This window comes from Mauremys reevesii, linkage group 7 (assembly GCF_016161935.1).
Source record: "Mauremys reevesii isolate NIE-2019 linkage group 7, ASM1616193v1, whole genome shotgun sequence".
Taxonomy (NCBI): Eukaryota; Metazoa; Chordata; order Testudines; family Geoemydidae; genus Mauremys; species Mauremys reevesii.
This window is the reverse complement of record NC_052629.1, coordinates 4277545-4304950: the sequence shown is the minus strand read 5'-3', so window position 1 is coordinate 4304950 and position 27406 is coordinate 4277545. Positions and strand designations below refer to the sequence as shown.

The following is a 27406-nucleotide window of genomic DNA, read 5'->3' as shown; positions in this document are numbered from 1 at the left end:
TCCTCCTTTACCCTGACTTGGGACAGGCAGATGGCCCCAAAGGACCTCTCTGGTGGAGTTAGTGGAAGAGTACAGGGGCAATATTGGTCAGTGTGATAGGCAGTTTTTTGTAGGCATAATGGGAAAGGAGGGTTTTGAAGGAGGATAATGAGGTAGCTCTGCAGATGTTTATTGGGAACTCTTCCTAAGCCTGACGAGCAGCACGAGAGAAAGCACAAAGGGGCTTGTTTCAGATTTAACAAATGGGTAATGGAGGCTTACGCCATGGGCCAATCAGAGGCAGGAGTCAGCATCTTGATAGAGAATGAGAGAGGATAGGTAGGATGGGGTTAGGCCATGAAGGGCCTTAAAAGTGAAGACAAGTAGTTTCTGTTTGATGTGATAGTGAAGGGGGAGGCAAAGCGTGGGGTGACATGGTCAGGTAGTGGGCTAGGAGAATGATCTTTACAGCAGCGTTGTAGTTCAGTGGAATTTTGTTTGATCTTTTGTTAAATGCCACACTGACTAGGTAAACATTTGCTGGTCAGTGAAGGCAGTTTTTACTGATATTCTAAATTCATCATCTGAGCTTTGTGACTAATACAACAAAACAGAGAATATTTGCTTCTTCTCCCTAATGGGGACACAACTCCACCCCGTAGTGACTGATAGGCCCCACGTTGCCATATTTCAAGCCCATAGCATAATGTGAAATAGTTCTCTCCATTACATCCTTATATTGTCAACTCTGATATGAAATTTACACAGATTATTTCAATGCTCAATTCCCCCCAGATCAACTTCTAATTTGGCTTATAAATGTGACTCTTCCTCTCAACAGCTTCTATGGCACAGGATGTGGTTGCATGCACCAACAAGTTCTAGAAATCCACACCGCTTGGATTCAAAGCTGAATAAACCTGCCAAACCTTAGGACTGTACATGTCATTGTATTTTTATATACAAGTATTAAGAAAAGTTTAGCGCAGGTAGCTATAACAAAAAAACTTTTGATAGTTCAGTAGGTGTTTTCAACCTAGAAATTATATATTTTCATAAAACCACATATTTGTATTCTCAGAAGGATGCTGATGAGATGATAATTTTCTTTCATATCCAATTTGCTTTTTGAGTGCTGTATTTCTCTGTATTTGCCACCTAACAGTGTAGAACCCAGTATTAAATATCATATAATTTCTTGGTAATTATCCAGTGGCTTTGTGTTTGCTTTTTTAGTATCTCCACCCACCTTCCAAAAAATGTAGCTATCTGAGTGGTGCTCTCAGGTGTCAGTCTCCTGTTGGAGGAGGTCCTATGCGCCTCTGTACAAAGGAAAGATATTTTGGTCTCTTGTTCAATTCAGTCAAATACTAAAACAGATTATTTGCTTAATACATGCCACCACTTCTGGAGTTGCCCAATATGGCCACCCTCATCCAAAAGGTGTAGCCTGTTGAGAGTATACATCCTATCATACAGCACTTCATCGTCTGAGTGGCCTCCACAGTTCCCCCCTCCATATTAAAAATGCTGCAATCTGTTCAGTTTAATGCAAATTACATGTAGCCTTCACACTCCTGACAAGTTGCCAGTGCAGCTCTTCAGCTGGACAGTGTGCTTCAACTCCAGCTGAAGACTTGTTCTGCTACTGAACCATGTCATCCATCTCATCCCTTAAACTGCCAATACACTGCTGCCCTGCCACCAATCCAACCAATAGATTGCTTTTGTAGTATCCTTGCCTTGCCTCCTGGCACATCCATAGCACCACTGCAATATCCATAACACTGCCCACATTTATGGTTTTCCCATTCAAAAGTAAATTCAGATATTTTGTTTGCAAGTAAAAATCTGTCTGTCTGTATGTGCGTAGTAAAGGTTGCACATGCCACAGGCTGGAATTATGCAGCAAATAAATTAATTGTTACTTTTTCTAGTCTGCTAAACCATCAAGGAGCACTTAACACCTTTTAGCTCATGTATTTAGTAGGGCTGTCAAGCAATTAAAAAAATGTATCTCGATTAATCACACTTTTAATAATAAAATACCATTTATTTAAATATTTTTGGATGTTTTCTACATTTTCAAATATATTGATTTCAGTTACAACACAGAATACAAAGTGTGCAGTGATCACTTCATATTTATTTTTGATTATAAGTATTTGCAGTGAAGAAAACAAAAGAAATAGTATTTTTCAATTCATCTAATACAAATACTATAATGCAATCTCTTTATCATGTAAGTTGAACTTACAAATGTAGAATTATGTACCAAAAAACTGCATTCAAAAATAAAACAGTGTAAAATTTTAGAGTCTGCAAGTCCACTCAGTCCTACTTCTTGTTCAGCCAGTCACTCGGACAAACAAGTTTGTTTACATTTGCAGGAGATAATGCTGCCTGCTTCTTGTTTACAATGTCACCTGAAAGTGAGAACAGGCGTTCTCATGGCACTGTTGTAGCCGGCATTACAAGATATTTACATGCCTGATGTGCTAAAGATTCATATGTCCCTTCATGCTTCAACCACCATTCCAGGGGACATGTGTCCATGCTGATGACAGGTTCTCCTCGATAACAATCCAGAGCAGTGTGGACTAACTCATGTTCATTTTCATCATCTGAGTCAGATGTCACCAGCACAAGATTGATTTTCTTTTTTGGTGGTTTGGGTTCTGTAGTTTCCGCATCGGAGTGTTGCTCTTTTAAGACTTCTGAAAGCATGCTCCACACCTTGTGCCTCTCAGGTTCTGGAATGCACTTCAGATTCTTAAACCCTAGGTCGAGTGCTGTGGCTATCTTTAGAAATCTCACACTGGTACTTTCTTTGCGTTTTGTGAAATCTGCAGTGAAAATGTTCTTAAAACAAACAACATGTGTTGGGTCATCATCTGAGACTGCTATAACATGAAATATATGGCAGAATGCAGGTAAAACAGAGCAGGGGACATACAATTCTCCCTTCAGGAGTTCAATCACAAATTTAATTAATGCATTATATTTTTAATGTGTGTCATCAACATGGAAGCATGTCTTCTGGAATGGTGGCTGAAGCATGAAGGGGCATATGAATGTTTAGTGTATCTGGCACGTAAATACCTTGCAGTACCGGCTACAAAAGTGCCATGCAAATGCCTGTTCTCACTTTCTGGTGATATTGTAAATATGAAGAGGGCAGCATTATCTCCTTTAAATGTAAACAAACGTGTTTGTCTTAGCAATTGGCTGAACAAGAAGTAGGACTGATTGGACTTGTAGGCTCTGAAGTTTTACATTGTTTTGTTTTTGAGTGCAATTATGTAACCAAAAAAATTTACATTTCTAAGTTGCACTTTCAGGACAAAGAGATTGCACTACAGTACTCGGATGAAGTGAATTGAAAAATTCTATTTCTTTTATTTATCATTTTACAGTGCAAATATTTGTAATAAAAATAATATACTTTGATTTCAGTTACAACACAGAATACAATATATATGAAAATGTAGAAAACATCCAAAATATTTAATAAATTTCAATTGGTATTCTATTGTTTAACAGTGCGATTAAAACTGCAATTGATCACAATTTTTTTTAATCACTATTCCTTTTTATTTTATTTTTTTAGTTAATCACATGAGTTAACTGCGATTAATCGACAGACCTAGTATTTAGGTATTTATAAGGCTGAATTTTTAAAAATCCCCACAGATTTTACTGAGTGATGCTTCTCGTGGATATTAAATATCTATTTACTAGAATCAGAATACATAGATGTAACTTTGGAACAGTAATGTTTTTGACTTACTGGTAGCCCAAACTAGAGTTTGTGTCTTGATTTAAACTGGATTGCATTTTAACTGCACACACGAGCTATATAATATATATATGCAAACAGAGCTACTAAAGTAGAGTCCACATCTATATATTGGCTTGCTTTCCTTCTAGCCTTCTAAATCAGCTTACTTTATACCTTAGAGAATACTTTTATTTCTATAAATAACCCCTTCTCTATTGGCTAACCCAGATAATCCTGCGATCAACCATTCAACAAGAAGTGTCACTTGGATAGAATATGGAACGATGCTGATCTTATTTCTTGTAGGCTGTTGTGTTAGTTTGGAAGTTCATCAGTCAGCAATAGTAGAGGATCTGTTAACATTTGTTTTTCATTCCTCCCCTGAGAAGTATTTAGATAAGTGATGCTTTGTAGCTTATTCTTTTGCATTTGGTTTCTTGTAGTTGAATTTAAAGTTAAAAAGGTTTCTAATCTTGACCTGCTCTGGGAATGTATTGCTCTACTCTTAGCAAGCAGTACTGTGAACAGGATTAATGTTTCATCAGCCCTTTTAGCTTGAACAGTAAACTACAATAATAGGGCTTGATTCAAAGCCCCCTGGAATCAGTACTCCCATTGATTTCAGTGTGCTTCGGATCAAGCCCGTCAAGAATAAGCAAAATGGTGGGAAATTTGGGAATGTCTCTATTTAGCAGTGTTACTCTTGTAAGGAAGTAGAACTTGTGCATATTAGAGGGTTGCTATTTATTTTGGGTATGTCTACATTTATTATTTAAATTGTGTATTAACACACTGACTTTTAGAATCAGAAATGTAGGGCTGGAAGGGACCTTGAGAAGTCATCAAGTCCAGTCCCCTACTATCAGGCAGGATCAAGTAAACATAAGCCATCCCTGACAGGTGTTTGTCTAACCCAGGGGTAGGCAACCTATGGCACGTGTGCCGAAGGCGGCACGCCAGCTGATTTTCAGTGGCACTCACACTGCCCAGGTCCTGGCCACCGGTCTGGGAGGCTCTGCATTTTAATTTAATTTTAAATGAAGCTTATTAAACATTTTGAAACCTTATTTACTTTACATACAACAATAGTTTAGATATATATTATAGACTTATAGAAAGAGACCTTCTAAAAACGTTAAAAAGTATGACTGGCACACGAAACCTTAAATTCGAGTGACTAAATGAAGACTCGGCACAGCACTTCTGAAAGGTTGCCGACCCCTGGTCTAACCTGTTCCTAGAAACCTCCAATGATGAGGATTCCACAATGTCCCTTGGAAGCCTATTCCAAAGCTTAACTGCCTTTATAGTTAGAAAGTTTTCCCTAATATCCAATGTAAGTGTCCCTTGTTGCAGATTAAACCCATAACTTCTAATCCTGCTTTCAGTGGACGGGTCAGCTAAGAGCATGTCATGCACTTGCCACTTGGCATAAGAAGATTCAATATTTCAGGATCATCATCATCGAACCGAAATGCTATCATGCAGACTGTATATCTATCACAGTCCAGAACAGCATTATAGATTGTATCATGCAGGGACAATCTTTCAGCAGATAAATCATCACTAATTGTTGGAAGAGTTAGCTGTGTTGAGAATTGTTCAGCAGTTGACGGATCTTTCAGACAGGCAACATTTAAATACTTAACTGACTAGTTTTTACACATTTTTGGCTGAATAAAAAGAGAAAACTTTGATCAATCAAGACAGTTGTCAGTCCCCCAATCTGCTCCGTGTAATACTCGGGTTATGTGCACATCTCATAGGTCCCGCTGTCAGACCAACACATAGTCAGTGACGTGAGCCTACCATTTAGTATTTGTCGGTAGGCCAGTAACTCTGTCACAGAAGGAAATTAGGTTGATTTGTTCTTGACAAATCCATGCTGGCTGTGCCTTATAACCCTATTATCCTCTAGATGCTTTCAAATTAATTGTTTAATAATTTGTTCCAGTATCTTTCCAGGTATCGAAGTTAGGCTGATTGATCTATAATTCCCTGTCCTCTTTGTTCCCCAATAAAAGATGCACCCCACCCCCCCAGTGCTGCCTAGTGGTCAGGTGGGGGTAGACTTGCTCTCCAGTGTGGGGTTTGTAAACCCCATCATCTGCCCTTTTTAAACAGAAGTCCTATGTTTGCCCCTCTTCAGTCCTTTGGGATCTCACCCGTCCTGTGTGAGTTCTTGAAGATCATTTCTAACAGTTCCAAGATTGCTTTCAGCTAATTCCTTAAGTGCCCTAGGTTGAATTTCATCAGGCCCTGCCAACTTGAATACATCTAACATATCAAAATATTCTTTAACCTGTCCTTTCCCTATTTTGGCCTCCATTCCTTCCCCTTGTTCTTAATATTAATTGTGTTTAGTATCTGGTCACCACTAACCTTCTTAGTAAAGACTGAAGCAAAATAGGTATTAAACACCACAGCCTTCTTGATGTCATCAGTTATTAGCTCTCCCTCCCTGCTAAGTAGAGGGCCTATGCTTTCCTTCTTGTTATTTTGCTCCTAACATATTTAAAGAATATATTCTTATTGCCTTTTATATCCCTTGCTAAGTGTAGCTCATTTTGTGCCTTAGCCTTTGTTACGTTATTGTAAATTCTAGTGTGGACAAAACACATTTGTTACTAGTTGTGTGGTTAAACTTGTATTTTTTAAGTTGTCAGCCTGTTGATGAATAAGTCTGAAAGTCTATGTACTTGATTGTCCTCCTACCCCACCCTTTGCCATTAGACATCTTAGATTGTAAATTCTTTGGGGTTAGAGTGTGTCTACCTTTATGTTTGTGCAGCACCTAATACAAAGCAGTCCTATCCAGATCTGGGTGCTACCATCACATATATATTTAACAACATACAATACCTTGGATAGTATAAATTTCCAGTTTTATTAACTGACAATTTATGATAGACACAGACAGTATTAAGGCACAGGCACAAAAAGGTAGCATTAAGGTTGAGATTTCAATCTTACCATTGCATTTCCAGACTTGAGAGCTTAGCCTTAGCATTATGCTATCACTTCTTAAAAGCTTAGAATTGGGATGACATTTGTTAACTTTCTACTTGCATCCTACAAAAACATTTTTTTAAATAACTCCTCCTCAAAAACTCCCCCTGTACAAGGGATGGTGTATGTTCATTTATTAGTTGTGTCAGATAGTTTAGTTGATTGATATTCAATTAATGCCCATGTTACAGGTGGTGTCATATATAACTTTGGTTTTCCAGTGTTATCAGAAACTTAGCTGGGATGATCTGTGTAGTGAGATCTTCCTTTGGAGCTTATTAATACCACCTGCACTGGAACAGGAGTGCTACATTGAAAGGCTGCTTTCTAAAGAAAAGTGCTGATAATTAATTTCACTGGATCCTGAAGTCTTGTATCCACAGAATAGGACGGTAGTGCAGAGACAGTAGCAGGACAGGTTTCCCATTTCCCTTGCCAATGTGTCTCAACCCTGATCTAGAGGGCGCCACCTTCAGGAGCAGTCTCCATGGCCCATTGTGTCCTTGGCCTCCAACAAAAATTTGTAGAACTCGGAACTCTTCCCATCCACAGAGCACTTTACAACCTATAACTAATTCATCCTCATACCACCATCAGGAGATTGGCAAGTATCATTATCCCCATTTCCAAAACTGAAGTTCAGTGACGTGCCTGGAGGGCCTCTGGGTCTGAGCTAGGATTTGAACTGTGAGTTCCTGGCTCCAGGTCCTACTGGTCTGAGAACAGAGCACACATGGCTGCCAATCAGTGCCTCCCTCTTATGGTAGTTTTTTTTATGGGAACATCTGACCAGTAGAGACTGGACTGAAAACCAGATGACCCAAAAGGGATGAAGAGGCTTTTCCTCCACAGACACATCCCAGAGAGGGAGGATGATTATAATTAGGTATGATAGCAAGATTCCCATTGGGGCTCCATTGTGATAGGTGCCATACAAACACATGGTAAGAGCTAGTCCCTGCCTGGAAGAGATTATCTTCTAACAGGCAAGATGAAGAATGGGTGTGAGTGATTAAGTGGCACTGAGTGATTAAGTGACTTGCCTGAGGTCACCTAGCAAATCACTGGCAGAACTCTTGACTCACAGTCTGTTGCCCCATCTACTTGCCACACTGCCTCTGTTGTGTGGCTGTGCTTGTCAGAAGGGTTCTGAATCAAAGTAGGGTAACTGGTGTTCCTCAGTTATATGCCAGCACCCAGAATGCTCTTCCGCTGACCGTTATTTCATAGTAGTGCAGGTGTCTGAGCACTGGCACCAGCACAGGTTTATGTTGTGTTCACGTGCACAGTTATTTTCTAGTGGTTTGCATTGTAAATAAACCAATGTGCCGATTCCATTTCCTAATCCTGGGGCTGAGCCTGGCTGATGTTTGAAGTTTTCTTAACCATGAGGTACAGTGATCTGAGATACTTTTGTGAGAGGGAGATTTGGATTAATGGGGTTTTGCTGGTGGTAAAGATAATCCAGGTCACCTGGTGGCTTGACTGCTGCTCGTTAATGTACCTCATCCTTGGGAGATGCTCCCTGGCGCAGTGAATACTGAATAGACTACAGGAGTTGGGTCGGGCACCTCAGTCCTTTGAATAGCCCCCATCAGCTGGCATGCTGAGTGATATTAGTGGCAGTTGTGTGCTCCTAAACCCATGGTGGGAGTGCGGCACTGAGAGAACAGAAGTGGAGAAATGGAAGAATTCTGTCTGCACTGGTGGTGGGATCTGCTGCCATGTACCACAAAGCAGAGGGAGGAGGGCAAGGCTGTGGAGAGGGGAAAAAGTTTCAGCATGGGAAATAACATCTCGGATTTCCTGGCTGCCGCAGGGTTTACTGTCAATTCTGCGCAAACTGAAGAGTGCACCAGACCAGGAGGTGAGAATCCTCCTCCTGGGACTAGATAATGCAGGCAAGACCACACTCCTGAAACAGCTGGCATCTGAAGACATCAGCCACATCACACCGACACAGGTAAGGAAGGTTCTTCCTGGGCCCCCAGGCTGCTGTGTGTTCTGTTTCCATTCCACACGCCATGTTAACCATATTTCAGATACGAGCTATGCCTGTGAAATGCTAAAAGGCTGCAGGCAGAACTAAATTAGAAGGGATATCATCATTATATTGGTGTGTTTTCAGCTGCAGAAAGGGAGCCAGTCCCGAATCAGCGTATAGCTGGCGAATGTAAATTTTGCACCCTTTGAGCCAGATTCTGACCTCAGGTGTGTTGGTGTGTATCTGGACTAACTCCGTGGAATTCAGTGGAATTACTTGGGATTTACCCAGGTGTAACAGAAATCAGATTTTGGTCCCATTTGTTTTAAAACAAAGAGCATCTATTTGGAGATAGTGCAGCACTTGTACATTTCTGTCTATGCTCCTTGCTTCTTTCCCCTTGGGCATTCCTAGAATCCCACAGATCTTGAATCCCACAATTCATGTCATCCCGAGTTGTTGCCTTTTACTCCCCCGATTCAGTGCTCCCCATTGGGGCAATTGTGTCCCTCCAGTCCAGAATGCCATCAGCACCACTCCTGACTTGACCAGAGGAGGCTGCTAGAGAGCTATACAAGGTGCGCATCTCTCCCCCTCCCCTAGAAGCGGAGTGCACTGCCTCACAGCATTCCCAGCCCCCGGCACCCCAGAGCAAAAGCCCACGCTCAGATTCCAAGCTCTGATCCCCTGGGGCATGTGGCAGCACGTTGCCAGGCCACACCACATCCTGTTTTTCCAGTTGAACACCCTTTCAGTTGGAGCTTTAGTTGATGAAACGGACCCTTCAGATATGCAGCTGTTCTTTTGAGCTGAGCACTAGTGTTGTGTCGAATGAAGCTTAGTCCTCTGGCTTTGGTGTACTGTGTGCTCAGTTTTCACAGGCTCAAGCCTGCTTCTCACAGTGCCCTCTGTTTTTTTCCTTATCAGCATCTCTCTCTCACCTCTTGCTGTATCCACCCTTCTGAGCACTCCAAAGACATTAACAGCAACATATGTCTCTGTAGCCATGACAATGTCAGCCCTTGATCCAGGAACATATGCAAGCTGACATGCATGAGGCTGCTGTTCTCTTTCCTCTTCACCTCTCCCACAGCTGATCTATCTGAACAGCAACACGGCCATATCTTGCCATGCTTTTCAGTAATGTGATATATAAGCTGCTAATGGCGCGCTCTGATGAATATGATCCTGAGTTTCAGGTTAACACAGTGTGTGGTTTTACTTATGCTCATTACAGGGCTTTAACATTAAAAGTGTACAGTCTCAAGGTTTTAAGCTGAACGTGTGGGACATTGGTGGACAGAGGAAGATCAGGCCGTACTGGAGGAACTATTTTGAAAACACTGATGTTCTTGTAAGTATTGGCCACAGCTGAGTGCTTGTTAATGCAATGGCTTTCTGAGGTCTCAGGCAGAAAGACAGGCAGTGCTAAACGTCCTGATTCTGAGTAACACCATTGTTGGCATAACATTAATCATTCCGAACCCATTGGCGAGACTGGATACATGGGGGGAAATGGTGGAATCGGCAGAAACGTTTCAAATTTATTTTTGACTTTTCCAGCACATTGTGCTGATCACTCCTATACATGCTCAATTACAAGTCCCGCAGGTATTAATGGCATAATGTTAACATATACTTTGCACATCTGTAGCAGTGTCCATTGGAGAATCTTAAGGCTTTTTACAGGTACTAATGAATTAAGCCACAAATAGTGAGGTAGGTTCAGTATTATCCTCCTTTTACAGATGAGGAAACAGAGGCACAGAACAGTTAAATGACTTGCCCAAGGTCAGCCAGAGCAGTCTGTGGAAGAGAGGCAGGAAGAGAACCCTATCTTTAATTACAAGACTATCCTTCCATACCTATTTGAAGGTTAATGTCTGTAAAGCTCTAAACATGAAAACCTTAACTAAATGCTTAATTATAATGTAGGGCCTTTACAGTTACAGGAGGGGACACATTTCATCCTAGAGCACTGTACAGAATATATACAAAATGCAGCCACTTCTGAGGGCAGGGTGGCAGCTAGCTGGCACACACAACCCTGCACAGCGGAGGAAGAGGAGGAATATTGGCAAATCCCCCACTCTTATCAAAAGTTCTACAGATTCTGTAGCGTCTGTACAGATCAGCAAGGGCCTTTGATCTTGAGGTAGCATCTGACTGACGCTGCCTAGCTGTATGGCACTCAAGTTAACCCCCATAGAAGGTTTAAAAGCTGATGACTCAGCCAACAACAGAACCTGTGGTGCCAGTAAGTTTAGGAAATCCAAACCCAGTGCTTAGATCACTGAGGCTATGTCTACACTGCACAGTTGTCCGGGTGATTGTCACCCAGGTGTGAGCACCTGGGTTAGCCTTGCCTGGGTGTGAGCATCCCCACTGCAGAGCTCGAACCGGGTTACTGTGTCCTCATTGTTTCTGCATTCATCTGTGTATGCCTGGGAGTATGTCCCGTGATTTTGCGTTGAGACGCCTTAGGATTCTTTCCCAGTTGGTTGTGTCAATCGCGAGAGAACTTGTCTGTCCTCTGGGCTGGGGATTTGTGGAAAGGCACTGGAGAGCTGTCAGCACTTGAGTGACTTAGCCTGCATCCTCACTTGCAAAGTGGGTGAGTTCCAGCCTGAGTTAAAGCAGAGCCTAAGCTCTAACCCACACCCCCAACCAGCTAAGCTCATCTGAACAGTAAGTCGTTGCTATCACATTGTTTTACAGATGGGAGAAACTGAGGCATAGATGGAATGTGACTTGCCTGTGAACACATAGAAAGTCTTACATTACTTAGATTGTAAGCTCTTTGGGACTTGCTTCTTATGTGTTTACACAGCAGCTAGCACAGTGAGGTCTTGGTCAATGACTGCGGCTCCTAGGAGTGGAGCTACCTCAATACAAAATAATAATTAAAAGTCAATGTCAGAGCCAGGAATAGGCTCCTAATCTCCTGTGGCGTGCCATGCTCTAATCACTAAACATGCTGCCTTTCACCAAGGCGCTGCACAATAAAATACACAACAGATACTAAATAGCCAGGCTACTCAGCATCATTAGAGCAGGGGTAGAGGATGGGCCTACAGAGAGGGGGCCAAGGTTAACATAAAAAGACATCTCGGAGTAGAGTGACTTTAATTGCTGAATGCAGGGAGGGATGGGCTGAGGAGCTGTATGGGGAGGGAGAGTACCACGTTTTAGGAGCCAGCCATTACAACAAAGCCTGCGTCACTTGCCTTCCCAAAGCACAAGGGTGAGACCTTACAAGGAGGGAGCTGAGAGAGAGACCGGCCAGCGCAAGGCTGAAGAGGGGGAGGTCCCTTCTCCATTACAGGCTTTCAAAAACAGCAGGGCCAACTTAGTCAGCGAGCTCTTGTATAGGCAATCAAGGCACAAAACATAGGGTGGGTATAAAATGATCACGACTGCTCTGTCAGGGATTATCTATGGTGCTGTGTATGGTGGGCAAGACTATGCAAGCAGGCAAAAGTCAGCACTGCAAAGCAGCAGCCCGGGAGCCTTTGACTGCTACAGCAGACAATTCAAGTCTGCGCATTGTGAAGATAGCTACTGAGTCTCCACGGGTATATTGCAGGCCGTGTGACTCCCAGTTCTCCCTTGCCAAGCTTGTAGCAGCAATTAAACCACCACATTCCCATTGCATTTACTGCAAGGGAGGGAGATATGAGAAAATAAAGGATCATTCTAAGCCTGGAGGAGCAGAAAGAACCCCTCATCTCTCCCCCAGACTACTCAATACAACTGGAAAACCCTGTTTTGTAGGAGTAAGAAAATGGGCAGTGAGGAAAAGGACCCGTTGCAGCACTGGTGGATGGGAAGGTGGGAGTTGTACAGCAGCTGGTAGCAGTCGCTTCCTGACCCATTTCCACCACCATTTGCATGGAAATTACAACCCATTTACACCAGAGTTGACATTGGCCCATTTTTTTATTTTAGAAAGCACCTGAAATGCAGGTGAGTGTATTTCTCACGCTGTGTCCACTCTGGCACAGCATTTACAAAGATAATTTAAACTGGAGTTGTGCCACATAGCCCATGCTACCCCTCCAGTAACCAGTTCAGATGGGCTTTGCAATGCAGGGATTCTGGGACCAAGATAAGGTACTGTCCCAAGACTCCTGCTTCAGCTCCATTCAGAACTGCATTGCACAAAGAGGACCCTCCAAAAATGTTTGAAAACCATGAAGTGATTGCACATTCAAATCAGTGCAGGTGTGTTTGAATGGGAGATACTCCAGCTCTACAGACCTGTGATATTTGGAAGCTTAACCCTGTCAAATAAGGTGCGTCTGTTTGGATGATTGCATATTCAGACACACACCTGCAGTGATTTCGCATGTGGCTTTCTGCTTTGGAAGTAGGCACTCTACATGTGCTGAGCTGGTTGGTGTTGTGCTGTGCACTGGGGGATTGCCTACAGCCCTGTCACCTCAAACTGTAATCTAGTCAGATCTCACAAGTTAAGTGCCAATAGGAGACCCCCAGAGAAAACCCAGTGGCTGCTGGAGAAAGGATCGGTGAGTGTTAGGAGCACTCCTTGTGAGCGCTGAACTAATGCCCCAGCAGTGTGAGATGGGGACTCTGGTGCTGGAGAGTTCATCTTTCAGGTGAGATGTGAGGCTCAGTTCCTGACCAGTCATCCTCACCACACATCCCATGACAAGAGCAGGGGTGTCTGCCCCAGTGCTCTGATCAAATTTCAGTTTGGAGAATTACGTTCTGTCCCATAACTACCCCACTTTTGGCTGGAGATGGTGTCCTCACTTCCTGTCCTAAACAATTACGTAGTGTTCCTGTGTGCAGTTGCTAAACAGGTAGCATTTCACCCTAGAGGTGGCAGCCATTGATACTCCTTGTTGTATAATTAAACAAGTTTGCCAACAGTAGATAAGATATGGCATCCTCACTGAGGAAAGCACTTAATGACATTTTAAATAGCTATTTAGTTAAAAAATAAATAACTAAACTATAATATTTATTTGTAGCTATTTATTATATCATTTAGTGCTTAGGAAAGATGTTGAAATGACACCAGATCCCTCAGGTTACCCACTGAGCATGGACCAGTATAGTATGGGCAGTGGCATTGCAAACTTCCTATGCATATGCTGTCCTCCACCAATGTGCATCAGTTCTGACTTGTAAGAATCATGAAACCAGAGTAAGTAGAGAAAAAATGCATGAGGTCACCAGTTACCTCTTCCCTTGGCAAGCATATCAGTTTTCCTCACAGTATATTAAGTCCATACTAACTCCAGCCTTTCCCAGTCAAAAAAGCAAACAGAATGTTGGGAATCATTAAGAAAGGGATAGATAATAAGACAGAAAATCTCATATTGCCTCTATATAAATCCCTGGTACGCCCACATCTTGAATACTTCATGCAGATGTGGTCGCCCCATCTCAAAAAAGATATATTGGAATTGGAAAAGGTACAGAAAAGGGAAACAAAAATGTTTAGGGGTATGGATCAGCTTTCATATGAGGAGAGATTAATAAGATTGGGATTGTTCATCTTGGAAAAGAGATGATTTATGGGGGATATGATAGAGCTCTATAAAATCATGATTGGTGTGGAGAAAGTGAATAAGGAAGTGTTATTTACTCCTCCTCATAACACAAGAACTGTACTGAGCATAACACAAGAACTGTACTGAGCATCTGATCCCAGGCCTGCCAGCAACCCCCTCTCTGACCGTGACCAGTCACAACCCCTTTCTCCCCCATTTGTAAAATAGGGATAGTTGCCTACCTTCTGGGGTATGGGGAGGGGTAGTTAATGTTTGCACAGCACTTTACATAAACGTTTGTGCTTGTGTAAATGATAAGGATTGCTATTGGGAACTGGATTCAATTCAGTTTTACACAGGCTACTACATCCTTCAGTGTCTTCCTCCGCCTGTTTCCCTTGTAGATCTACGTCATTGACAGCGCCGATAGAAAAAGGTTTGAAGAAACAGGTCAGGTAAGTAACTTATGTTCAATTCTCTCTGAAGCAAGGTTCCTTAACGCCCTTTGCATATAGAAGTTAGGAATATATTTGTTATTGTTTGTGTGTGGAAATTTGCATTTCAAGTGTGACTTTCCTTTCAGCATCAGCACAAATTATTAATTGTCTATTAATTTGATGAAGGGGCTACCCTTGGTTCACCTCTACCAGAAAAAATGGAACTAAATGTTTAAAGCCTAAACCTTTTCAGGTCCTTCTGAATCTTGCCAAAACAAGACCACAAGGAATCATGTTCTTATGATTTCCACTTAAATTTGTAAATACTGACTTGAATGTCTCTTGGGTCTAATCAGAAACCTTTTGAAAAGTTTTGTAACTCAATTCTGTTTTATCCTGGTTTTCAAAATGCAAGCAGATTGCTTTGTTGGCCTAGAATCTGATCTGTGATGCAACTCATTCTTGTACAGCAGTGCAAGAATTTCCACCCCCCACCCCCAAACAAAGACAATCTCTAGCAGTTCAGACTTGCTAAATTCCATACCCTTTCAGTTCTTGGCTTCTCTACCAAGACTGCCATATGGGGCGCCAGTAGTGCCAGCTGTGTTGGGCTTGTCACATGGACAGTTGTTAGTTAAGAAGTGACACGAAGCTGCCCTCTCATTTCATACTAGGCCATTGCACAACCATCGGACATTAAGGTCTTTTGATCACTGTGGATCTACAGTGGATTTGGGCCGGGACACAGAGGTAAAAGGCTTAGTTCCCACCCTCTTGAGCCATCCACTCCCCAACGAGCACATGTTTTGCAAAATACCCTACAATATGTCATGCAAGTGAAACTAAAGTCTGGCCAATAAAACCTATTGTTCAGCCTGGCTTTCAGCATTCCTTCAGTAGGTAACACAGCTTCCTTGTGGGAGGGAGATTTTTGTTTCAGAAACAAGATTCTCTTTTACGAGTTACAGTTCATAAAACTTAGAACAAAAATCCAAGCTTGTTACTAGCATCATCACAGAGGTTCAAATATATTAGAGATAGACCCACCTGATTTCAAGGATGAGTCAGGCAATAACTCTATTTGACAAGGTTTTGGCTGTATTTTGTGTTGGTTTCCAGAGAGCAGGGATTGGCAAAATGCAGAGTTGTAGCCTTTAAGACAACTGTTAATTTCAAACTAAGCTAAAGACTCATGTAACCTGTAATTGAAAGAACTTGCTTCTGAACCTTGAGCATAGATGATTGTATACGCTCTTGCTTTTTTGTAATGGGATCTAGGTTTCACTGGAACATTCACTTCCAACATTTGCTCTAAATATAATTCTAATTAGAGACATGATCAACCTCTGGCGGTTAAAGGCTTCTCTCACTCCCCTCACAACCCCCTTTTTAAATGATATAGGAGCTGGCCGAGCTCTTGGATGAAGAAAAGCTCAGCGGAGTCCCAGTGCTCATATTTGCTAACAAGCAAGATTTGCTTACGGCTGCCCCTGCTTCGGAGATTGCTGAGGGACTGAATCTACACACGATCCGTGACAGAATCTGGCAGATCCAGTCTTGTTCAGCCCTCACAGGAGAAGGCGTGCAGGTGAGGTGATAGCAAGGTCTTGTTGTGCCAACATACCTTACTAAATGAGGAGAGGCTGTGTGGTCTTACGAAGGAGGCTAGTGATCACAAGAACTCCTCAGAAGGCAGAATATCTTAATCAAGTTATAGGAAGGCATTTATTTATTTTAAAGAGATGCTGTCAGGTTAATTTCATGAAACAAGTTGTCTTATCTGTGCTGTTAACCCCTTAGATTACTACTGCGCAAAACTTTCAAAATCGAATTTACTTCCACTGATGCTGGGTTTTGCTTCAGCTCAGACAGTGGAGAGAGGCTGGTCAGTTTCACTTTGGTCCAGCCTACAGCACAAAAGAGCTACCCAATGGTGGGACCCGCTTATGATGGTAGCACCTGACGTGGCTAAAACTCTGTAGGCTGAGCCACGTTCCTGAATCAAGACTGAAATGTGTTTTTAACTTTGTCAGGCGCTACCACATAGTAACCAGATCCTACAACATGGTAATTTTTTGTAATGTAGATGGGACTTAAGTTTAGTCAGTTTCATGCTTTCGTGCATTAGGATAATACTTGAATATTTGGGTTGCAACCACCGCAGGAGAATGTTTACATTCCAACCCAACTCTTTTCCTTCAAATTAAGAAAAAAAAAATCTGTCTTTACAGAACCCAAAGTGTAGGCCTAAATATACCAGACAGTGGCCTTCTAAGAGCTTTTATTTATTTAGCCAAGACATAAACTTGGCTGCATTTGCAGCCAAGCTAGTGAAACATTTCAGCCTTGCAATCTTTATTTTGAAGTGGTGCTGTTACAGGGTATGATAACGTTATACTAGCTTGGTAGGTGATTGGGACTTGCTGTTTCCTAATGAATTTTTGCCCCACAGTGGCTATTATTCAACCATGAAATACTCTTGAAGAAATAAACCAAAAAGGAACACAAATTTATATTTCAAATGTTTACATGCATCCCCCTGTCACCTCCTCCCTCTCCCCGCCTGCCCCAGGCTCTTACCCACTTTGTTGCTCCTACTCATTTCTCCAGGAGGGAGCTGTGTTGGCCCAACAACTGTAAACACAATTGGGTGTGGAAGAATTAAATGCTGAAAAATGAGATTATCAGCTTCACCTCTATTAGCTGAAAAATGCTTCTCTCCCCAGCTGATCCAAGTCTTTCTAGACCTGCCTGGCTGCTTTCCTGTTGTTGTCTGCTGCTTCTTATTATGCCTTCAGATGTGTGCAGTGCACCTGTGTGTATCTAGTAAAGTCTAAAACAACCTAGTATGTGGAAGTAAAATCCTCTCCTGTGCTTATGCCCAGATAGCAGAGGCCAAGTCATTAATTATCTGCAGACTTAAATGTTTTGTTCATCACCCTAAACTAAGTGCAATGCATTTAGATGTGTGCCAGATAGTGTCTCACTTTGTCACCCCCATCTTCTGGTACTGTCAAAGATGGCAGCTTATTACAGCCATGATCATCCAGTGGGAGGGTGTGCAAGTGATAACCTGCCCTAGAGCTTGTAGAGTGAGTAGCCATCCCCATTCCCAATGAGCTCCGAGAGGATGGATGGGCTTACATTTAAGGCACTTGCCTAGAGCTTGGGAGACCTAGGTTCAAGTTCCTGCTCCACTCCAAACTTCCTGTGTGACGTTGGCAAATCCCTTAGTCTCTCCATGCCTCAGTTTCCCCTCTGTACAATGAGAATAACAGCCCTGCCCTGCCTTAGAGGGGTGTTGTGAGGAGAAATCCATTAAAGAACATGAGGTGCTCAGATGCTGCAATGATGGAGGCCACATAAGTACCTCAGATAGATATCTAGATAGGCAGACAGCACTTCACCTCGATGGCGACACAAACATCATCAAACCAGACAGCAAGAGGCTCTCACTTTGGCCTTTTGAACAAGACAGCCTTTCTGGAAATACAACTAGAGCAAGGATTTTATATCGCAGTTGGCTCAGCTTAAGGAGGAGTATTTATCCTGCCTGAGCCTCGTGTCCTTTTGGGTTTGTCCCATGAAACCACAGAGGCGGGCCACCCCCTCAAAATGTGGGGAGAGGAAAAGAACAACACATTTAACGAGCTGGGATTAAGACAATCGCATGAGGGTTGTGCTACAGCATCTCTGCACCACGCTGTCATATAGGGAGCTATGGGTCAGATCCCTGTGCACTTCTCAGCGAATGTTGAGTTTAGTGACAGAAAAATAAATGAAGATGCTGGAAGCCAAGAAGCATGAGGTATTTAGAATGAAACCAAGAGAACAAGCCTGCTGCCATTGCTGTCAATGGAGCATAGCACCCAGTTAGCCCTGAGAGACGATACCAATGGATTTTGATAGAGGGGTTTCTCGGGAATGAGTATGTGCAGGAACTGAGTTCATAGGGAAGGTTTGGTGAGGGCCCCAAGGAAGAACAGTGAGCAAGGATAAATAATGACAATAACCGAAGGGGAACCAGTTTGAAGGTCATTTAATTAGTTTAGTTGATAGCGCCACGGTGTATCGAATTGGGTAGTTAAGACTGGGGATTTCAAGGTTAATGAGATTAGATTATGGTTAATAGAATGATATAAATTTAGAGAATTTAACTATTATTTGAAATAGGTTCGTTAATAAAAATGTTAATTAAGAAGGGAATCTGCGTTGTCATCTTGTCCTTTAACATTAACCTTTTGGGACTTGAGAAAGGTCACAGCAGCTTCCGTGGAAAGCCGTGAATAAAGGTGAGTGGGTTAGAGGGAACCCCCGCAGGTTAGCCCCCTGCACCGAGCTGTCACCCACTGAGCTGCCAATACCACCAGCTTGTTTCCTCTTCCAAAGAACAGAGTTTCATTACCTCCTCGCCTTCCTTAGCAAAGCCATGGAAATATCATTCATTTTGTTAATGAGACTATGGCATTGTTCAAAGAAGAGAGACTTCTGTTCCGCTCTGAGTGCATTTGAAGCAGACCCTTGCTTTGTGTGTAATTCAGAGCTAGCAAAGGCAGAAGGATTGTCTCTCTGCAGTAAAAAAATAAGAAGTCCGGTGGCACCTTAAAGACTAACAGCTTTATTTGGGCATTTATTTGGTTTTTTACCCACGAAAGCTTATGTCCAAATAAATCTGTTAGTCTTTAAGGTGCCGATGGACTCCTCGTTGTTTTTGTGGATACAGACTAACAGAGCTACCCCCCTCCCCCCCCCCGATACTGTCTCTGCAGTAGCGATTTGGATTCTGCCTCACGTTCTGGCATAAAGGCTCACCTGGTTTGCAAGTGAAAGCTCATGTTTGTTTACCCTTGACAACATAGCAGAATAACAGAGGCAGTGTAAGAAGTGGGCTATGCATGGTATATGGTATGAGGTGGTAATTGGTTCTGGTGACAAAACACATGAAGGGCAGGGGAAGCGGTGCCTCCCAACAGTGATCTGTTGGCATTTAGACACTCTGGGGCATTTAGATATGTTGTGAGAACAGAGTATCTAACCGCACTCTGTTGTGTGTGAGTAATGTACATTGTGCCACGATCTTACAACACGGCAGGTAGACAGAGATGGGGTGGGAAGGGGCAGCCACATGTGCTTCATTTTGTGATTTACCCTCCGGGTGGGCGTGCTTAGTAAGAATCCTGATAGTCTGTTGGATGAGATTCATGCCTTTGGACCAGTCTGCATTGCACAGTTTGCTGCATCGTGGGACCATTTTATAATATCACTGAGATGGGACCAAACTGTGCTACTGCCCTGTAAAGGCTGAAGGCAAGTTCCTCCGAATGGTGCAGAGGGTCCTTAAAGCTGTCCTGAATGGGCAGTGTTGGGGACTCCTCCATTGGCGTAATGCTGGAATGCGTTGTGCTCTGGTCAGCCTCCCAGCAATCATGGCCCCGTGAGGCCATTACAAGTCTGTGGAAATTAGAGCAGCCTTTAAACTATTCTAATTTGTGCCAGGCCAGTTTGGCCCCAGGATTATGGGAGGTAGAAAGGTGGCCTAGACCAGTGGTTTCCAAACTTTTTTTCTGGCAATCCAGTTGAAGAAAATTGTTGATGCCTGTGACACAACGGAGCTGGGGATGAGGGGTTTGGGGGGTGGGAGGGACAGAGGGTTGCAGGGTGGGGGAGAGGTCTGCGGGGTGGGGCCGGGAATGAGGGGTTCATGGTGTGGGAGGGGGCTCTAGGCTGAGGCAGGGGGGTTGGGGTGCGGGAGTGGGTCAAGGCTCTGGGCTGGGGGTGCAGGCTTTGGGGTGGGGCTGGAGATGAGGGGTTTGGGGTGCAGGAAGGGGCTCTGGTTTTGGGGAGGGCTCAGGGCTGGGGCAGGGGATTGGGGTGCAGGGTTGGGGCAGGGGCTTACCTCGGGTGGCTCCTGGTCAGCAGCGCAGTGGGGGTGCTAAGGCAGGCTTCCTGCCTGTCCTGGCACTGCGGACTGTGCTGCGCCCTGGAAGCAGCCAGCAACAGGTCCGGCTCCTAGGTGGAGGCACGCAAGCGGCTCTGCACAGCTCTCGCCTGCAGGCACTGCCCCCCCCAGCTCCCATTGGCCAGGAACTGTCCAATGGGAGTGCAGAGCCGGTGCTCAGGGTGGGGGCAGTGCACAGCGCCCCGTGGTCCCCACGCCTAGGAGCCGGACCTGCTGCTGGCCACTTCTGGGGTGCAGCGCGGTGTCAGAACAGTTAGGGACTAGCCTGCCTTAGCTGGATGGGACTTTTAACAGCCCAGTTGGCGGTGCTGACTAGAGCCGCCGCGACCCAGTGCCTTACATTCCGTGATCCAGTACTGGGTCGCGATCCGCAGTTTGAAAACCACTGGCCTAGAGCCACCTTTGCTTATCCCTCTTCGGCTGTGTTCCAGTAGAGCTGGGGGTGAGCCCTAGTATTGCAGTATGTTAATATCACAGTTTGGCCCATCCGCACAGGCAAGGGATATTATAAAGTGGCCCCTGACAGTATAATGTGCTGCATAAATAGGCCCTGAGTTTGTTTTAAGACCAGGGTGCACAGGGACTCACCATATTTTAACCAAGTTAGGGACACTTTTAAATTGCGTTAAAACTCCATTCGGATAACTGTAGCTCTACCAGGGTGGACAAAGACAGGGATTGCAGGAGCTAGGAGCAGGGAGCCTTGTGATGTTTAATGTGGGAGCAGGGAGGGAATTGTCAGAACTGTGTCAGGAATACAAGATTACAGGCATCTAAAAAGAAATTTACATCTAGGCAAAAAATGTGTAGCCACTTATAGCATGATGATAGACGCAGCAGCCTGGAAATCTTAGGTACTGGGGCAGGATCTTAGCAGTGTGGACAGAGAAGAAAGTAACGTTTGAACTAAGGAATATGCTGAAAACATCCAAGATGGCGCATTTTGAACTCCCCTGACCCAACTGATTATGGCAGACCCAGGTTTACCTGACAGGATTAAGCCTCACTGCCCTCAAGGTCATGATTAGGAGTCAGAAGTTTGTGGCTGTGCCTGATCTCTGGTTTATCGCATCGGCGCAGACATCAGGAGCTTCCTAGGGGGCAGAAGGGACTTGTTCACTTGTATTTGAAGTCTTATTACTTTGCTCTTGTAGCTAAGGAGCTGCTGGCATGGGGTTTAAAACAAGTCGAGTGTAGTCAGCCAATCCCAGCCTGCAGCAACCCTCTCCAAATCTGCCAACACAGCTCACCTCTGGCCTGCTACTGTTCCAACATCCGGTCCGTCCTGAGTAGAGAGACTGCCAGTCATGCCACATTGCATGGTGCTTTAGTGTATGTCTGCTCTGCAGTCAGAGGGGTGTCTGCAGCATCTGCAGCATGGCCAAGCTAGTTTTGATCGCGCTAGCTCCAATAACAATAGCCGTGAAGCCATGACAGCACAGGCCCTGCCAGTGCACCCAGAACCTCTGTACTCAAGAGCCATAGCTAGTTCAAGCTATGGCTGCTGTCACACCTGTGTATTAGAACTGGAAAAGATTCAGAGAAGGGCAACAAAAATGAATAGGGGGATGGAACAGCTTCCAGAGGAGGAGAGATTAGCAGGACTGGGACTGTTCAGCTTGGAAAAGAGACGACTGGGGGGGGATATGACAGTCATAGAGGTCTAATAATTCATGAATGGTGTGGAGACAATGAATAAGGAAGTGTTATTTACTCCTTCATGTAACACAAGGACCGGGGTCACCCAATGAAATGAATAGGTTTAAAACAAACACAAGGAAGTACTTCCTCATACAATGCACAGTCAACCTGTGGAACTCGTTGCCAGGCAATGTTTTGAGGCCAAAACTATAGCAGGGTTCAAAAGAGAGCTAGATAAGTTCCTGGAGGATAGGTCCATCAGTGGCTATTAGCCAAGATGGGGAGAGATGCCAGAAGCTGGGAGTGGACGAGAGGATCACTCGATGATTCCCTGTTCTGTTCATTCCCTCTGGGGCACCTGGGATTGGCCAGGATACTGGGCTAGATGGACCATTGGTCTGACCCAGAATGGCTGTTCTTATGTTCTCTGACTGCAGAGGAGACATACTCTGTGTGTGTGGCCATCAGTCTCATTCATTCTTGTGACCAAAATTCAGGATTTGAATCCAGCTCTCCAGAAAAGAAAAGCTAGGGGCATCTACTGGCAATAACCCTGTAGTACCCCGAATTGCCCTGTCAGGAATCCTCCTCATTGACTGCCATGCACAGGATCCATTGCCCATATGTGGAAAGTAGCCTCGTCACTATTGTTCCATGAGATGCTTTGCAGTGTAGTTTCTCCAGGGTTTTAGCCGACATGAATTTGTAGCCAGGGCTCTGTGGGTTGAGGGGATTTATTCGATAAGGTGCATGGACTTTTTCCCTCAGTTCATTGTTTAGCATCTTTTTTATTGATGTTTACTAGCTGTAAAATCCAAAGAATTCTAACTCTCTCTCCCTTTATGGCGTTAGATTTAATATCTGCTTGGGAAGGGAATATTACTACTGTATTCATGTTCTTCCTTAGAATAACTGCTAATGCCAAAGCATACTGCTTCAGAAGAGTGCAAAGTTAGTTATTGTTTGTGCTTTATGTATTTCAGTCACAAGGGTTTAATTGTTATTGTAGGAATGAGGTACTTTTCATAAAGAGTCAATTTCAAATACATACAGGCAAGAAAATATAGGACGAAGGGGAGAAGAAAAATTGCTCTTCTTGTTTTTAAATCCTCTATGAACTTGGTTCTGTCTTTCATACCCACCATTTTTCTTCCCCCACTCTACTCCCTCCATACCTGGTGCAAGAGCCTTCTCCAGTGCACGGCCTCCCATCTGAAACAGCCTCCCTGGGTTTCTCCACCATAGCAACTCTCCTTCCCATTTCAAACCTTTGCTGACAATGTGTTGTCCCATATCTACATTTTTCTCTTCCCTTCCATTGTATTTACCTCTCTGCAAAGCATGCTGGGATACCCTGTGTAGGAAGGATGCCAGGCACAATAAAGTTGCATTAGAAACATTTGAGGTATCTTTAGTGCTTGCAGATAAGATTATTTTATTCATGCCTCTGATATAGCAAACATCTTTTCCTACTGGGTCATGTTAATCTCCCCCACGCCCCCAGTGAACTAATTAGATATTAAAATTAACTCGTTCCATAAATCCTGCTGTAAAAGTTAGGTGAGCTAGGTTTGGATTTCAAACCCCTTGGAGTTCACCTTTCGTCTCAGAGTGCTTTGTCATTCTTCTGCCCTCGTTACATGGTTGATGCAGCTTAGGCTCCCAGCCATGGTAAATCCCATCATAAACTCGCTTTATGACCCTCGCCTCTCTGGTGCTCCAGTGGGCTGGTTTCCCCTCCCTGAGCTCCCTAATGGCACCAGGCTGAGTTTTAATCACTGTAAATTCAGGTTCTGGTCAGATTAGCTGGGAGATAGGATGCGCAGTTGTTGTTTTGCAGTGATGTATTGTTTATGGGATTACTGTGCTGAATAGCAAAGGGTGTCAGCTGATATTTATTACTTTAAGCTGTCTCAGCTGTTCTGGTTCAGCAAGTAAACCTACATTCAAAATGAATGAGGGGCTCTGCTTGCCTTGTATGCCATGATGTGTGCAAATGTGATTATTGCTTCAGACGCTGCGGAAACTGAAATCATTCTGGGAGCATTTTTTACCCTTTGCAAGCAATCATGCAGATTTCTAAAGAACGCAACCGAGCTGAGGGCTTCAACATATCTCCTTCTAGCTCCATTGTAAACCTATGGCCTCATGTACCTCGAGAATCTCTCTCTCTAAAGTGATGCGCTTTAACCCACTCCACTGATTGCTTAAAGCATTACATGTTTTACACATAGGTTATACATTGTTACTGAAGGGAAAACACAAAGCTACTGGGCCTTTAAATGAATCTACTCTCGACTTTTCCCATTTGGTCAGAGGATTTCTGATAATTTGTTGCACACACTGATCTCTGCTGCAGTACTAAATAAAAATAAAGAAAGTGACCCTCCCTGAGGCTAGACCCATTATTAGAATTAGGCCTCTGTCAAACACCACTGGGTTTGTTTTATCATTTAAAACTGCAACAAGGGTCAGTTTAGAAAACCACTGGATCTCTTCTGATAAGAAGTACCCAAGGGGACAGCTACCAGGATAAATTTCTGTTTTCAAACTGAGATCCTCTGTACTTCTGATTAAGCCCTGAGGATTCAGTGTCCTCTTTAACACCTTCTGCGTGGCCACCATTCTTCCGGCTAAGAGCTAGACAGGACTCTGTTCAGAACCAATGTATGCATTTCTTTTCTTCACCGAAAGGGATTGCTGTGGTGTGCCAACAACACTCTTCCATTGTTGTATGCAGCATAGTTGTCCCCATGTCAGTCCTAGGCTATTGGAGAGAGAAGGTGGTGAGGTGATATCTTTTACTGGACCAACTTCTGTTGGTGAGAGAGTCCAGCTTTTGAAGCTTACACAGTCCTGAAGAAGCGCTCTGTGTAACCTCAAAAGCTTCTCTCTGTTACCAACAGAAATTGGTTCAGTAAATTAAAAGCTATTCTCTCTCCCATCTCGTCTCTCTTAACAACACTCTTGGGAAGATCAAGCTCTTAACCTATTACTCCCACTCTGTGCTGGCCTGAGAAATAAGAGAGCAAGAAACGACATGCAGCCCTGCCACTGGACAAAGCAGAAAGTTACTAGCAGGTTGTATTTTTAAGGTCTAAAATTTTTAAAGGTGTAGTAATAATCAGCCAAGTGACTCTATGAATGACCCACTGGGGCTCCCTGTCCTCTCTCTGCTGCCCCCAATCCCATCTGCCCACTTTACAAGTCCAAAGATGGATTTTCAAACCTCAGACTTGAAAATCCAGCTGGCTTCCTCCTGCTTTGAACATCATCTTTCATACTAACTAAAGACTCTGCCCTTGGACTCTAGGGGGCAGTTTAGAGGGTGCACATGGCTGACGAGAATCCAGCTCGCGCGCTCCTTGTTGGGTCAGCTCAGCAGGGCTTTTAGGGCAGCCACACTAGCAGGTAAAATGATGCTTTCTTTGCTGGAACATTCCCTTCACAGATCCCAACTTGTTTTATGGGCAATTAGGACGCCTAGCAGCCCTGTGTAGTAGAGGAGTGTTATCATTGTAGATGGGGAAGTCTGTCTATTTAAGGTACTTATATGGCCCCCATCGCAGGTGCATCTGAGTGCCTTACAGTCCTTACTGTATTTCTCCTCCCAACACCCCAGTGAGGCAGAGCAGGGCTGTTATACCCATTGTACAGATAGAATCTGAGGCACAACGAGACAGGAAGTCTGTGGCTCAGCAGGTTATTGACCCCGAATCCCAAGTTAGCATCCTAACTCTAGGGCCGGCGTCCTCTAAAATAGACATGCAGGAAGACTGAGTGACTTGCCCAGGGCTTCAGTAATCCATAGCAGAACCTGGAATTGAGCCTCGATCTTTTTAACAACAAGTCAGTCCTACCGCCGAGGACGCGGACACAGCGGTGGAAGGAGAAGACAACCCCTTTTTTACTAAGTCCCTTTTCTGACCATAACCGCTCTGCGACAGGAGCCACTGAAGAAAGGGGCATTTGCAATTTACATGTCGCATTGTGGGGAAGTAGGGGCGAGAGTGATACAGCTTGAGGAGTCCGTATCCCCTTCCTTGACTAACGTGCCTTTCTCTGTGTCCACCTTTTGTCCGAAGGACGGCATGAACTGGGTCTGCAAAAATGTCAATGCAAAGAAGAAATAACCCCTCCCCCGAGCTGCATGGAAATGGAGGAGCTGTGGAAGCTGAATTCTATCCTGGAAGCGCTAATTTGCTGCTTTCTGACCAAATGGTTTTTCCATCTGTGCACAGCTACAGCTGTTAAAAAAAGGGAACAACAACCGTTAAACCCGCTGCTGGAATTGGACCTTTACCTGCTCCTTAGTCGAGTTATTTTTCCCAATAAAGGAATTGTACTGGCCCCCCTCTGTATAAATAGTATTAACTGTCTCCACACTCAGCTGATTAGAAAATGTGATTTTAAACAACAGGAAGCTTGTGATTCAGGTTAGAGAATTCCAGTGGGCTGGGAGCTTGTGCTTTGGCTTCTGCAGAGCCAGTGTAGTCACCAAGATGTTCACAGCATGCCCTGCCCCCACCGGTTCCACAGTCATCCTGGCCATTCTCAGAGGCAGTCAAAGCTTTTCCCCAGTGACCAATCAGGTGTTGTTTCGGTAGCAAGTGTGGGTCGTTCTGTCATTTTGTGGAAGGTGGGTAGAATTCTCATGTCATTCCCTGCCCCCGGTAGCCCTAAAAAGGACCTTCATCTTAACCAGACAAAGCAGGGACGCCACACCCCTCCCTAGAAGCGGGAGAGGAGCATGTATGAATAACCCAAGCTCTTGACAGTTTGAAGGCAAGGAGTGGGGGTAGCTTTTCCTCCAGCTAAAGTAAAACGCAGGCCACCTCACGCTGGCATATATGCGGTTCCCCACGTTGAGTGCAAGGGTGGGCGGTTATATTTTTGAGAGTAATCTTAGTATTCCACAAACCCTGGCCATCGAGGTAACTGTGCAGCAAAGCTCAGATAATTCCATGTTTCAGTTCCTAGAACAAGGTAAAACTGCTCCCACTTTTTTCTTTTTTGAACACACAGTGTGTTTTCTGCCTTCTCTAAAATCGTTCAGTTCAGGAGGTGCACTCTGGGGCTTGTGGGGTGAAGATC

General features: G+C 44.0%; 2 protein-coding genes across 2 annotated transcripts in view; one reads left to right on the top strand and one right to left on the bottom strand.

The window, feature by feature from the left end:
- SFXN2 (sideroflexin 2) overlaps positions 1 to 27406 on the bottom strand; it is a 104158-nt gene that overhangs the window by 30018 nt on the left and 46734 nt on the right. The window lies entirely within an intron of this gene.
- On the top strand, positions 8552 to 26663 carry ARL3 (ADP ribosylation factor like GTPase 3). The gene is given in 6 exon segments (XM_039547746.1): positions 8552 to 8575; positions 8577 to 8732; positions 9991 to 10107; positions 14680 to 14730; positions 16115 to 16300; positions 26398 to 26663. Coding segments are annotated over 6 exon segments (582 nt in total). The 3' UTR covers positions 26446 to 26663.